We start from the raw sequence: 14,763 nt of genomic DNA, 5'->3' as shown, positions 1-14,763 counted from the left end.
CTCAGTGGATTAAGCCGCTGCCTTCTGCTCAGGTCATGATCTCAGGTCCTGGGATTGAGTCCCACATCGGGCTCTCTGCTCAGCAGGGAGCCTGCTTCCCTCTCTCTCTCTCTGCCTGCCTCTCTGTCTACTGTGATCTCTCTCTGTCAAATAAATAAATAAAATCTTTAAAAAAAATGTGTAATTTAATTTATGTAATACATTTAAATGTGTATAATTTATTGTCTATAAATTACTATACTTTAGTAAAGCTTTGTAAGAAATAGTTTTTAAAAATCCAAAACATACTTCTGGTTTTTGTTTTGAGATAGCTTACTTCTTTTTAAAAAAGATCTCATTTCTTTATTTGATATAGAATGGTCAAGAGAGAGCACAAACCAGAGAGGGAGAGGGAGAAGCAAGCTCCCCACTGAGCAGGGAGTCTGAGGTGGGGCTTGATCCCAGGACCCTAAAATGAGGACCCTGAGCTGAAGGCAGATGCTTAAACAACAGAACCACCCGGGCACCCTGAGATAATTTACCTCTTGTAGAGATGAAAAGTGTAGGCTCTCCAGTTAGCAAACTGATTCTGAGCGCAGTTCTGACCTTCAGTGAGTTGAAGTTCAAAGACCAAAGTTCAGGTCTTTGAACTTTGGTTTCCTCATCCACCAAATGAGGACAGTCCCGGCCTCACAAGATTGCCGTGAAGAGTGAGGAGTTAGTGGGGTCATGTTTGCGAAGTGCTCCCTATAACGTCTGGGATAGGGCTCGCTGACCCCTAACCTTTGTTGTCATTGAGAACAATTTCAATGACTGGAATAATAAAGGGCGTCGTGAAGCCTTCTGATCTTTTTTCTTTTTTTTTTTTTGAAAAGCAATTTCTAAATGGGCATATTTTTATATTTTATAGGCGTAAAATGTGACAGCTCATGACCAAGAGATTGAATTCCGTGCTATCTTCTAGGGACCACAGATTGACCTGCAGATTTCCTCCTGGTTTTGTCCAGAAGGTAACTTCCTAAACACTAACGGGTTTTGTTTTTAACTTTTTGTTGAGGTGGCATATACGCACAGAAAAGCACACATACTATAACAGCTCAGTGAATTTCCTAAGGGGAGCTCATCCTATTGGTAGCATCCAGATCAAGAGACAGAAGGTGGCAGCACTCTGGAAATCTCCATGTGTCTTGTCCTTTGCTTATTTTTGAACTTCACATTGTATGACGTGTGCTCTTTTGGGTCTGGTTTCTTCCACTTTGTGACACTCATCTAATTGTTAGCTGGCCCACATGATTTACATTTTTCATAAGACTTCCTTACTCCCTTTACAAACAATTATCATCTCTTTGTTCAGACTTGAAGGATGAGTAAGATTTTGCCAGATTTAGGGAGCAGTTGTGGGTAAAGGAAACAGACCATCCAAAGGCTTGAGGGTTTATAGAATTATGGAATGTTCTGGACCCTGAAAGGTGACATGCGTTCTGGAGCAGGTATTTCCTACTTAGTTCAGCTGTTTTCACGACTGTGATCCTTTAGGGAATCCCCAGAATTTTCTACAATAAACAAAGATGAAATCAATATTCCTGTACATATACCCCTACGTACTAGAGCTTTTCTTTTATAGGATCGACTTTCAAATATGAGGCTTGCTGGGTCTGTGAACTTAAATATTTGATAAATATTACAAGATTGTGTTACAAACTATGGTAGCCATTCACATCTCCACCAGCAATGCAAGAGCTGGCCTATTGTCCCGGCTGTCAGCTTTGGGTGTTAATCAGTTTTTTAAAATTCCTATTCTTTTGCTTTCAGTTGAATTGGTTTTTTTCTGGATATTAGAGAGATTGAATATCTTTTCATGTTTGCTGGTCATTTGACTTTCCTTTCTAATAGAGATATTTAATTTGGAGAATAGACAAAAGGATAACAGTAGAAGCAAAAAAAGACAAGATCGTGCGTGTGGGTTAAGCTCAAGGTCCCAGTTCACAGGAGGTCCTTAGTAAATGGTGGCCCTTACTCGACCATTTTAATTATTGTTGGGCATAAACAGATGGTGACAAATGAATGCTTACCAACGAGACTTCATAGGGTGCTTAGTTTGATGCCCTCCTGCTGTAAAAGGCTCTAAATAACCAACATGTCCGATGTCTGGTTACCAGTAACTCAAAAGACATCAATGTCTGGGGGCACCTGGGTGGCTCAGTCATTTAAGACTCAACTCTTGGTTTTCACTCAGGTCATGATCTCAGGGTCATGGGAGCCAGCCCCGAGTCAGGCTCCCTGCTTCCTGGGGAGGCTGCTTCTCCCTCTCTGTCCCCCTGTTTGCTCCCTCTCTCTCAAATAAATAAATAAAATCTTTTAAAAAGACAATAATATTTGAACTTGACACTGTCAGGGAGAAAACAGGGTGCTGGTGGCTACTATAAGAAAAGAACAGGCTCAGGTTCAAACAAAACCCACCGCTCAGCAGAGAGAAAGGGCACAGACTAGACTCCTTTCTAACAAGTATGTTGCCCTAAGCTCCAAATAACTGTACGCTGAAAACAGCAGCTCGTTGATTTTGATAGAAAAAAAGCCACTGCTTCAAAGAGGCTGAGAGGTTCTGCTCTAAGTTGCATTGACTGCCCGTCACAGGATCAGCCTGAATTGTCAAGCATCTGCATTAAAAATAGCAGCTTGAGGGCACCTGCGTGGCTCAGTGGGTTAAGCCTCTGCCTTCGGCTCTGGTCATGATCTCAGGGTCCTGGGATCGAGCCCCGCATCGGGCTCTCTGCTCAGCAGGGAGCTTGCTTCCCCCTCTCTGCCTGCGTTTCTGCCTACATGTAATCTCTGTCTGTCAAATAAATAAATAAAATCTTTAAAAAAAAAAATAGTGGCTGGTTTCAAGAAATCATTAAGTTGAAAGCCTCGTTTGGTCAGGATTTTGGGAGGGAGTGTATCAGTTGAAAACGTTCTCTGCTACCAGTGATAGGAAACTCAACTCCCAGTTCTCAGAACAGGACATTTTATTTCAGAGGCTCCCAGACTACTAGGGAAGACCTAGTAGTCCTATTTATTAAATGAACAGGTCCCCAAAACGCAGTATAAGTATTCATGTCCAAACAACTTAGTAGCCTTTTGAAAAAAATAATACGCATATATTGAAAGGAAAAACATTTTACTTATATTTTTATTTCATTCTCAAATGACTGTAAATAACTCGGTTGAATTGAGTTCATAAATAACTTCCATTCTTACATACTGCAGGTGGGATGTGTGTCCCTTTAGGCACTGCCCAGTGCCCTTGAAATCAGATTGGACATACCACCTATCTTTCCTCTTCCACATTGATTTTTATGTGGTACTTACTTTTTACTACGGCAAAAAACCATAAAACCAGCTTTGCAAAGACATGATGTTATTGGAAGGAATGTAGGGCCATTTAATATTACAACTTTGAACAACCTTGAGCTAGTCATTCATGTGCTGTCTGACAGATATTGAGCATCATTATATTTCCTTTGAAATTTTATAATACCCTGTAGTCCCTCTGTGAGTTCGGTGCAGCTCTCTGGGGTGCCCTGGTACACAGTCTGGGAAGTACAGGTTTATTTAACTAGAAAGCCAGAAGTAGTTGATCTTGGGGTTAGTCTGGGGGCTTGGTGATACCATCAAAGATCTGCCCTTCTGGTAAGTTGTACCTCATGGTCTCAAGACAGCTGCCATGGTGCCAGCATCACATTCTTGCACCACAGAGCAGCTATCAAAATGAGAAAGGAAAGAAGGACAGTGCAACAGGATAAAATAGACCTGCTTTTATACTCCATCTGGACCTGGTGGTGGATGGCAGACAGGTGCCTCAGTTGCAGAGACTTCTTGAACTAAGCAGGAATCAAATTGAGAGGCCTTGGTCAAGTCAACCAGACCTGGGATTGGAAGACTGAAAAGTTGGTTGCCTGATCTGAGATTTGAATGTGGAGTAGAAGCTGGCCCACAGGGCAAAACAGGACTCCAAATAGGGGGAACAGCATACACAGGGAGGGGTGCGGGCACCTGGCTTGTTCTGACACACTATTTAGGGCTCATGTGGCAGGAGATGAGCCAGGGCTAAGACTTGATGTAGGAAATATGTTAGGGTTCGAAGCCAGTGGCCAAGAAAGAATTCTTGAGATGTCTTTGGTGCAAAAAGGTGGTTTTATTAAAGCACAAGGACAGGGGCACGCCTGGGTGGCTCAGTGGGTTAAAGCCTCTGCCTTTGGCTCAGGTCATGATCCCAGAGTCCTGGGATTGAGTCCCGGACCGGACTCTCTGCTCAGCAGGCACGAGGACAGGACCTGTGGGCAGAAAGAGCAGCACTGGGGTCCTGAGGAATGACCCATTATATACTTTCAAGTTGGTAGGGGGTTAGGGATAGTGCAAGTCTCCCAGGTATTCTGGAAACAAGGTTTCCAGGATCCTGAGGGGGCTAGCTCTGGTTGGGAAAATGTCATTTATTACTGTTTAACAAAAACTCCATCATGAGACCCTTCAGATTTGTATCAGAGGGTCATATGCTTGGGAGATGATTGCCAGCATGTATCTTGGGCGGTAGAGATAAAGGAAGTTTCCAAAGGAATTTTTGTATGTTAAAATAGACTCACAGGTCCATGGGGGTTGGACTAAGATTGCCTTTTGCCCTCAGCAATCAACATTGAGGCAGCTGAGCCCCTAGAGGAATGTCACTCTGCCTGTTTTGAGGACTTGTCAGTGGGCTGTAGGTAGTCAGCAAATTTAATAATTTCTCTTCTGCCTTTGTTTCCCACATCAGGACTCACAGCCTCTGCGGCTGGCTCTGGGGGTTTGGTTTTGTCCTGGAAGCCACAGGAAGGGCCGAAAGCTTTCAGTGCAGGGAAGGACATGATGAGGCGGACAGTCTGGGGAGCCCCACAACAGTCACTGTCACGGGGCAAAAATCTCCAGGGCTCACCGAACACCTTTCTTTTTCCTCCTGCGCACATGGTTAGACTACATTTCGCAGACTCTTTTGTGGTCAGGTGAAGTCACAGGCCTGAGTTCTAGTCAATCCAATATCCATGAAAGTACTATTTGCCACTTTAGGCCTAGCTCATAAAAGCGTCCAGCAGAAGCCTCTCTACCTCTTCCCTTTCCCCCATCTGCTGGCTGGTGACCTAGATGGTGGTTCCCCATGGTGGCAGTGGCTTAGATCTCTAAGTCACCATGTCATAAAGGGCCTGCTATGAACTATTCTGTCAACAGGGAATCAATATGCATTATGTGAAGCCATCAAAACGCTGGGCTCTTTGTTGCATGGACGAGCCTGCTCTGACGAAAAGGTACTCCGACAAAACGTAATAATAGGGATTATTGATGGGGCACCTGCTCTGAATTGGGCGCTGTGCTCGGGGCACGGTCTCATTTAATATACACAACTACCTTGTGGGGTTGGGGAGCACCATTAGCCCACTTTTCAAGAAGAAAAGTTTTTTTTCTTCTTGAAAAGGCTGAAGGTGAAGCCAGCAGGCAAAGGCAGAGAGGGCTGAGCCCCCCACCTGGACCCACGTGCCCAACTGTGGCCTTCTGGCTCCCAGTACAAGAGGAACAGATTAAAATGGGTGAACCTAGGGGTCCAGATGAGGGGTTAGAGCAGGCCCAGCTGGGAGTTCCCACCTCCTGCGGTGACTGTAAATGTTAAGCGATGGACTGCATGGTGGGGGGGCCGGTGTGGGGCCTAGACCCTGGCAGCTGTGTCATGACCATTTGATTTTTTTTTTTTTTTTTTCAAGAGACTAAGCAAGAACTGATGGAGGCCTGGGTGAAACCAGGAGAGAAATGTTCTCGAAGCAGCTCTTGGCAGGACTGGGACAAAGCATGAAGAAGATGGGGGAAGCTGAAGGTTGGACTGTTGTCTCGTGTTGCCGTTTGCAGGGACACAGGAGGAAGGGTCGAAGAGACATCGCGTACGGTGGGCTGTGGGTGCAGAGGAGGGAACTACCCGAGATGTGCAGATATTCAAAAGAGGGGCTACATTCTGGAGCCTCCAGCTGAAAAGAGCTTTCAGCAAACTGTCATGCCCTTGATGAGTCTTCTCTGTCCTGAAAGAGATACTTTTTATCTACACAACCTTGGGCAATTTTTCGACTTCTCCTTGCCTTGATTTTATCATCTGAAGATAGGGATGAGAAATCACAAGGTTGTTGTGAATAGATGCGGGGGGCTTAGCACAGTGTGCAGTCAATAGACAGTAGACATTTCCATTATGTTCTTTTATCGCTGACCTGTTTCTCCGCGCATCCCTATCTGTACAGAAGGGCACTGAGTTAATACTTAGGAGCACTGAAAGAATCTTTGCCTGTTTTAGTCATAGCCACCTTTCCAGTTAGCTCTTAGAACTAGTTCTGATATTTAATATTTATTTAATATTTAAATATTTATTGAGTGATGCATAAAGAAACCCATCTCTCTCCTTTCCTGCCACTGCCCCTGCCCCATTCCTCCTCTGTCTCACCCTCCCTTGCTTCTTGCTTCCTTCTCTCTTTCTCTTCATCCGTCATCCATCTATCCATCTATTCATCTTAGAAAGGCAGTAGACTGCAGTGGCTCAACCCTCAAGGCTTTTTCCACCCCGAATTGTGGTAAAATACACACAACGTAAAATTTACCATTTCAATCACTTTTAAGCATATAGTTCTGTGGCATTTACTATATTCATATTGTGCAATCATCCATCTCTAGAAATTTTTCATCTTCCCAAACTGCAACTCTGTACCCATTAAACAACTCCCCAATTCCTAACCCCTGGCAACCACCACCTACTTTCTAATCTCTATGAATCTTACTGCTCCAGGGACCTCATATGAGTGGAATCAGGCAGTATTTGTCCTTTGTGACTTAACCCACCCGTTTTGCAATCACAAAACCGATGTGACCCTGGGAAACATAACTTTCCTAAATTTCCACTTCCCCGTGTATAACAAGCTATAAAAATAGTACCACCTCACAGGGTTGCTGTGAGGTTTAAATGAGATACTACATAGGTAGAAAGCATGTAGAAATTGCTCAATAGATAGAAATATATAAACATAAATCTATATATTTTTTAAGATTTTATTTATTTATTTGCAGACGGAGATCACAAGTAGGCAGAGAGGCAGGCAGAGAGAGAGAAGCGGGCTCCCTGCTGAGCAGAGAGCCCAATGCAGGGCTCAATCCCAGGACAGTGGGATCATGACCTGAGCCGAAGGCAGAAGCTTTAATCTACTGAGCCACCCAGGCTCCCCCATAAATCTATATTCTTAATTAGTAGATGCTGTTATTGTGTTGCTCATGGGTCTGGCACTGTCATAAGCTCTTTTTTATGTTAACTAATTCAAACCACACACAATCCCATGCTGCTCATACTGCTACGCCGTCCACAGCAGAAATGTTTCACAACCACCTGGCAGCAGAATTGGGACTGCAGTCCAGGCACCTGTTTCCAAAGCCTGCAGGCTATGCTGTGGCACACGGTGTCGCCTCAGCTGCCTCTGACCATCAGGGGACGTCATCCGTCCACACGCTCAGTCCTGGATCAGGCTTTGAGGGTGAGTGAGTGTAGGGGTTGAGATATGAGGAGGTGTCTGAGGGAATCCGTGGAAAAAAATCACTGAAGACGATCTTGCCAGTGTACCCCATGCACAGCCCCAACCCACTGGGGTCGTCCTCCTGCCCACATGCTGGAGGACCCTGATGGTGACCACAGGGGGCTGGGGGGCACTGGGCCCTCCGTCACCTGCCAGGGATGGCCTGGAGTGCTCTCCAGGTGATGTGCCTTTTCCCCTCATTGGCAGAAACCTCAGCAATCCTTGACCATCCCTGGCCCTGCCCAGTTAAGATTAAAAAAAAAAAAAAAATCCTCTTCTGGGCCCCAGGGCCACCTCCCACAGTCCTTTATTGCTTTCTTGGCACCCTCGGGGAGCCTCTGCAGCCCTTTAAAAGAGACAGAGTCTGAAGCAAGATCAGCAGCCCGGTCCCAGAGATAAGAGTGTCCAGAAGAGCAGGTGCAGGCTTCCCAGGCAGCTCAGGCACGAGCAGGTTCCAGGTCACTTTGGCCCTGATGTCTGCAGAGGTGAGCCACTGCCGGCTGCTGCCCCTGCCACCTGGCCGTGCAAGAGGGTGCTGAGACTCGATTCAAGGCCGGGGTGCTGGGGGCTTCTTTTGGGGCGCTCTGCCCACCTGTGCCCACCCACTTTTTCCTACCACAGGCAGCTGTGTCTATGTGTGACCGTGCATTTGGCAGTGGCAAGGCGAAGGAGCTAAGCATGGGGGGCAGGTGTCGTGGGTCCTGGTACGAGCGGTTCCTGCAGCCCTGTCTGGCAGAACTGCTGGGCTCTGCCCTCTTCATCTTCATCGGCTGCCTGTCGGTCATCGAGAACGGGACAGACACAGGGCTGCTGCAGCCGGCCCTGGCGCACGGGCTGGCCCTGGGCCTCCTCATCGCCACCCTGGGGAATATCAGGTAAGACCAGCTCTAAGCCATCAGTCTGGGCTAATCTGGGCAGCCCCGGGGGTGGGGAGCAAGGCTATCGGCAGGGACCCTGGGCAGGAACCCCGGGTTCTAAGAGCACTGTAGATAGGAGTATGCAGTGGGGAGTCAGGCTGCCCGAGTTCGGATCCTATCTCTGCAGCCCGTGAACTCTGTGGCTTTGGGTAAGTCCCCCTCCAAACCCCAAGTAAGGGAAGAAGAGAGGGGTTTTTTTACATTATTTTTTCTCAAGCCCACACGAAGTCAATGCAGCCAAGGGCCAGTCACAGAACTCAGTGAATTCTCACAACAACCCCTTGAGGGTAGTTTCTATTACTATTCCCATTTTACTGGTGTAACTAGGAAAGGCCATGCGACTTGTCCAAGGCTCTGTGGTCAGTACACGGCAGAGGTGGGAGGCAAGGCCCAGCGGAGCGGTGTGGGAATTACATGACAGAGAGAGCTTAGCCCACGCCAAGTGCTTGGTCACTGTGTGGTCGACATGGGGAAAGGGTTTTACTCCGGCCTGGGGACAATCAGAGTTTAGCCACTTGGGAGGTTTTTTTAAGGGGAGGCCAGGATACCTCTCTGTGTCCACTAATCTGGAGTTGGGGGTCTCATTCTGACTGGTGGTTGCATCTCCCAAGGGCTGGAGCTCTGAGTGAGTCTGGAAGGAGTAGAGGGCTGGTCACCCACCATGCTCTTCCTCTGGGCACCCTGGGGCCTGGCTGTAGGTCAGGAAGGGGGCTGCCCTCCCCTCCCCGACCCTCCCCCACATCCCTTGCCCCACCACCTGGCACCTCAGGGAAAATGGGTGGGATCTGGTGCCTGTTTTCCACTCAGGCAAGGTCCTGGACTCACTGCTGCACTGCAAGGCCAGCCTGGGGTGCCAGCTGGGCATTCTCTTGGGGGAGCCGGCCCAGACCTTGTCTCAGGCTCCCTTCTGCTTTTGTGGGTGATAGTGGTGGACACTTCAATCCTGCGGTGTCCCTGGCAGCCACGCTGATCGGAGGCCTCAACCTGGTGATGCTCCTTCCCTACTGGATCTCCCAACTATGTGGGGGGCTGATTGGGGCCGCCTTGGCCAAGGTGGGTGCTTCTCCTGGGGGCTGGGTTGGTGGAGTGTGGTGAGGGTGTGGGGAGTGGGAGGTGCCCAGCTCTTTTCCCATGGGATTTTCCTCCAGCGGGTTTGGGTGGGTCCTTTTCTCCCGGGTAGGGGCCCTTTGGTTCTCTCCCTGTTCTATTCATCTCTGGACATAGCCCTTCCCTGGACAGACCAGAAAGAATTGGGGGCATGAAGTTTCTCTTCCTGAGACCATTTCTGGCTTTGGACTGGCCTTGGATAATGTTTCTAGTGTATTTTCTTTCTTTCTTTCTTTCTTTCTTTCTTTCATTCATTCATTCATTCATTCATTCATTCATTCATTCTCCTGTTCATTCATTCTACAAATTGAGGGTTACTCTCCTTCAGAAACTCCTGGACTAACTTCTCTGACTGTTCTCCAGGCTGCATACCTTTAAACAGAGTTCCTCTACCTGTGATGGGAGATGGCATTCAGTTTATGTCTGGAACCTTCTCTCGCACCGGGACAGCCGGCTTCTCCTCCCCCCCACAGAAGATTCACAGCTGCAAACACAACTCCCCGGACGGACTCATTTCCTCTGTCCTTCCCTGCTTTCCTGCCTCCTTCCCTTTTCTTTCTTCCTTCCCTGTTCCTGCTAAGTCTCCATCCAACTAGGGGCCCTTCAAAATGTAGCCCTTGTAGGCATGTGTTTTAGGGGGTGTGGGGTGTGGGGAGAAGGGCTTCCTGTCAGCCTGGCTGGGGTTTGGTCTGTAGCTCTAAGCACTGGCCCATTGCAAACTTTGGTCTCTAGTTCCAGTTTGCTATCTCCCTGCCCTGGTCTCGCCGTGTCTCCCTCTGAGACACCCCCCACCCCCACCCCTGTGTGCAGAATGGGGCCTGGACCTTCCCGCTCTGATCCTCCAGGGAGACCCATCTCCCAGGCCTCCCTCCGTCTGGGCCGCTTGCAAACTTGCCCCACACAATAGTGAGCAGTGCAGGGCAGAAGCTCTGGTCACTGAGCACACCCTTCCTGTGAAGCGGTTTGCACATCTTGTCTCGTTAAATCTCCCGGTGATGTCCCAGGAAGCTGCAGTCAGTTCTTAGAGGGCACCTGCTGCTGCTGCTGGGAGCTCTGATGATCAGTGCCCCCATTTTATGGGGGAGGAAACGCGGGCACCGGTTAGGCCCAAGTTCAGCCACACTGGTGAGCAGTGGAGTCCAGATCTAGGTCCAGGGTCCAAAAGCTTGCTTTGCCATCTTCCCGCTCCAAGGGCCAGGATGACCCCTGAGGCTCATTTCCTGTGAAGCTCATGGGGCTTTGGCATCAGGGTTCCCTCATCTCTTCCAAGGGGCCTGACGGGGGCACCGGCAGTGGGTTCATCTGGCCGGAGAGGTTTACAAAGTTTGCTGAGTAAGGCATTTTTGTATTCTTTTTCTCAAAGAAGTTCATCTAGTTACTTAAGCTTCGGGCCCATAATGCCTGCAGCTACTGCTGGGTGATCCCATTTTACAGATGAGCGAAAGGAAGCTCAGAGAAGTCCAGTGGCCCTCACTGGGCCACACAGTAAAAACTGCAGCGGATTGGACAGACCCCGTCACTGCTCTAAGGGTGGGGGGCATGCGCTTCGAGCCCCGTCCCCTCAGCTCCCAGCCTGCTCCCTGACCACACTGAGTCAGCTCCTGCTCTCCGCAGGCGGTGAGTCCTGAAGAGAGGTTCTGGAATGCATCTGGGGCGGCCTTTGTGACAGTCCAGGAGTCGGGGCAGGTGGTGGGGGCAGTGGTGGCAGAGTTCATCCTGACGACACTGCTGGCCCTGGCCGTATGCATGGGCGCCCTCAACCAGAAGACACAGGGCCCTCTGGCTCCGTTCTCCATCGGCTTTGCCGTCACTGTGGACATCCTGGCAGGGTGAGTTATGGGCCAACCTCTGGCCCTGGAGGAGGTCAGGTGTGCAGCGCTTACCTGAGGGTCACAGACTCGGTTACTAACAGGGGCCACGGAGGTGATGCAAACAAGAGGAAGTGGGCAGGCATTTGCAGACAACAGGGAGTGGTGAGGCCTGGCGTATTGAAGGAGACACCGTTGTTCACCTCTAGAAGTTGCTGTGAGGGAATGTGGGTCTCCGGTGACCCTTCCAACATCATTCCAGGGAAGTCGGAAGCCTGCCTTCTTATGTGAGCTTTTCCATTTTTCTGTAGCATCAGTACAACGTTTCTGTGGGCTGGCTTGTTCAGCCAATGGGCAGCCAGGCTTTTGCCTCGGACTCACACAGAGCTTCCACACCCTTTAACTCATTCAGGCATAGCCCCTCAGGGGGACCCACGAAGGGGCTGAGGAAACAAGCTTGGGTCAGGGATTACTTCTCCCAATTTATATATGAGGAGCTCAGAGAGGACACGTGGACAGTGGCAAATTAAGGGGCAGATGTGGGACAAGAGCCCAAATCTCCCGGTAAAGGGGACAAGGGAGCCCCTTCCTAATGTCCACCTGCTTCCTTCCTCTTGGACGCAGAACAGTCTAGCCTTTCCTGGCTCTGCCGCACACCCTCCTGCCATCCTTTGGTTCGGAGGCGGAATCTGGGGAACGGGGTGGGTTTGGGGGTGGCGGAATCTGGGGAACGGGGTGGGTTGGGGGGTGGCGGAATCTGGGGAACGGGGTGGGTTGGGGTGGGGGAGGAGGACGCAAGGGTTGTGTAAAGCTCCAGCGGTGCTTTGCTGCCTCCTAGTGGCCACTGGTTCATTCTGAGCCAACTGACTCGCCCTTCCGACTCCCCGGCTGGGCGCGGACTGAACGGGGCAAGGACACAGACACCAGAACCGGAGAGGAGTTCCTGGAGAACAGCCCCACTTCTTGTAGGAGGCTCTGCGCCCCAAGCTTGTGGCATAACAAGGGTCTCAACTGGGTTAGCCAGATGAAACACTTGTACACGAATTACACATGAGGCACAGGTCATAAAGGCATGACTTCATTCACTCCTGGTGACAGCCTATGAGGTGGGTCCTTTTACCTCAACGGAAACACAGAGGGGTTCAGTAAAGGCCACACAGCTAGAAATAGCTGGGCTGGGTTTTGAATCCTGGTCAGCTTGACCCCAAGTTCACATGGCTGACGGCTGCTTTTTCAACATTGTAAGGACCTAGATCCATCGTCTTTGCTTGTCATCTCTGAACACTCTCTGCTGGCTATAGTTCTAGAAGGGTGTGTGAGGAGTGACAGACAAGCTTTTCACTTCCTGGTGCTAACAGTCTCTTCACCTGTGCCTTCTTTGGGATCCCTCCAGAGCCCCACAATATGCTGGCTTCAAGAGGGTTCCTGGGTGCTCTGTGACGTAGGCCTATTTGTGGTAATGAACTTGATGTAAGTTGGGGCCTGGCTGGGATCCTGGTGACCGAGTGGCTGGGTGTTTGCAGGGGGGCCGTGTCTGGAGCCTGCATGAATCCTGCTCGTGCCTTTGGACCTGCCGTGGTGGCCAATCACTGGGACTTCCACTGGATCTACTGGTCGGGCCCGCTCCTGGCCAGTCTGCTCGTAGGAATGCTCATCAGGTAGGAGTGTGACCCTGGGTCACTAGCCCCTCTGATGGGCTCCTGGTGGTGATTCCCAGAATGTCCAGGCTAGAATCTCACTTGGGGTTAAAGAAGGGAAGAGGGAGGCTTCTTCAGAAGCAAAGATTTTGGCTCTGGGACTTTTGGTTGTAAGAGGCAGAAATCCCTCTCCACACAGTTTATGTCACAAGTGGGAATTGACTGGCTCACAGAACTGAAAAGTTCACAGGTGGCTCTGGCTTTAGGTGGGTGCTCAGGCCAGGTCTTTAGGCCTTGTTCTTTCCCAGGGCTCATGCTCTGAGAGGCTCTCCAGGAGAAGCTGAGATGCTCACCAGGAACTCTAGGCTTATATCCCAGCACTTAATGACTAGAACTTCGTTCTAGTTCCACTAGAACAAAGCCTCTAGCAAAAGTCCAGGGTCTGGTGTTCACTGGTTTGGACTGGCCCAGCTTGGAACATGTCCACCTCTGAATCCATCACTGGGGAGGGTCAGGCAGGCTTATTGGCTGTGTCTAGAGTCAGGACAAGATCAGCCTTCCCTGCACAAGCCTGTGCACCAAGAGAGGGGGAGGAGTGGTTCCTCACGGGGCTGTTGTACAACTCCAGGGAGCCCCATCCACAGAGAAAACCATGTACATGGTGCCTCCAAGAGCCTGCCTGCTAGTAGGTGCCGTTCACATGACCTGCAGAGCAAACAGTGCTCCATAGCATCCTGTGTTGGGTGATGAGTTTGTTATTAGCAGAAGGATCATATCTACTTGACTGCTTCTCCCTGAACTCTTCTGTTGTGACCCTCCAAAGTCTGTAAGGGTCCTGTCATTTCTGCTCCAGGTCATGTGGGGACTAGGGTCTGGATCTGATACAAGCTGGACCTTCCTCCCACAGTCTGGGAGAGCACAGTTGCTGGGCTGGTGTAGGGTGTCTGCCATCGCTGCCCATCCTCAGTCCTGGCTAAGCCTGATAATTGTCTGTCTATTGCTTTCGGAGCGGCAGAGGTGAGAATCTTCAGGGAAAGAGCTGGAACACAGGAAGGAGATTCTCCCTTTCCCCAAGGGGAATTGACTATTGAGGCTGGAAAGGATAGCATCTCTCTGGAGAATTCTGGGCCTGGAGACCTTTGGCGAAGGGCTGGGTCTCTCCCCTCAGAGGACTGGAGACCTCACTGGGCCATTTTTCTGTAGGCTCTTCATTGGAGATGGGAAGACCCGCCTAATACTAAAGGGACGGTGACTCCAAGCTGGTGATGTTCCTGCGGCCCAGGTGGCCCCCGTGTTACAGACGGGCTACCTCCTGCATTGCCTGCTGGGACAGAAGCCCAGAGGAGCTGCCCACCTCCTTCCCCCTACGTGTGCCTGGCCTCCCAGATGACGCACTGCTGCCAAGTTCTGAGGATGCTCTACGTTCTCTGAATACATTTGTGCTCATCAGAGACCCCAGACTGGGGAGCGCATTACCAGCCCTGCCCAGCACCGCAAATCAGAGGGGTTTGAGGGGTTTTTCTTGGTCGGGAAGCTCCCAGGAGCAGAAGAGCAGTTGGAAGATGTGGCTGTTTACGTATGAGTCCCTTTCTCCCTCCCCCTTTCTTTCTCCTTTTGCCTGGTCCCCAACACCTCTGTTACAGAAGGGCCTGCTGTGCACTGTTTCCTTGCTCCCTGAGCTGCCAGTCTAGCTTTGCAATAAATAGTCCAGTATTTC

At 49.9% G+C, this 14,763-nt stretch overlaps 1 protein-coding gene across 4 annotated transcripts; it reads left to right on the top strand.

Annotated features, from left to right (window-relative positions):
* Positions 1 to 881: 881 nt before the first annotated feature.
* On the top strand, positions 882 to 14,763 carry AQP8 (aquaporin 8). Of its 4 annotated transcripts, none has more exons than XM_013050846.2 (7): positions 882 to 989; positions 5,742 to 5,851; positions 8,199 to 8,452; positions 9,421 to 9,547; positions 11,216 to 11,430; positions 12,933 to 13,067; positions 14,250 to 14,763. In XM_013050846.2, exons 3-7 carry the CDS (start codon positions 8,211 to 8,213, stop codon positions 14,296 to 14,298), a joined length of 768 nt encoding a protein of 255 aa, XP_012906300.1. In that variant the 5' UTR covers positions 882 to 989; positions 5,742 to 5,851; positions 8,199 to 8,210; the 3' UTR covers positions 14,299 to 14,763. The 4 variants fall into 4 exon arrangements, with proteins under 4 accessions (XP_012906300.1, XP_044928467.1, XP_044928466.1 ...); XM_045072532.1 differs by lacking the exon at positions 882 to 989 and adding an exon at positions 5,136 to 5,291; XM_045072531.1 differs by lacking the exons at positions 882 to 989; positions 5,742 to 5,851 and adding an exon at positions 7,329 to 7,538.

This window comes from Mustela putorius, unplaced genomic scaffold (assembly GCF_011764305.1).
Source record: "Mustela putorius furo isolate JIRA1106 unplaced genomic scaffold, ASM1176430v1.1 tig00004039_pilon_pilon_pilon, whole genome shotgun sequence".
In the NCBI taxonomy this organism is placed as follows: Eukaryota; Metazoa; Chordata; class Mammalia; order Carnivora; family Mustelidae; genus Mustela; species Mustela putorius.
This window is presented reverse-complemented; position numbering and strand designations above follow the sequence as displayed.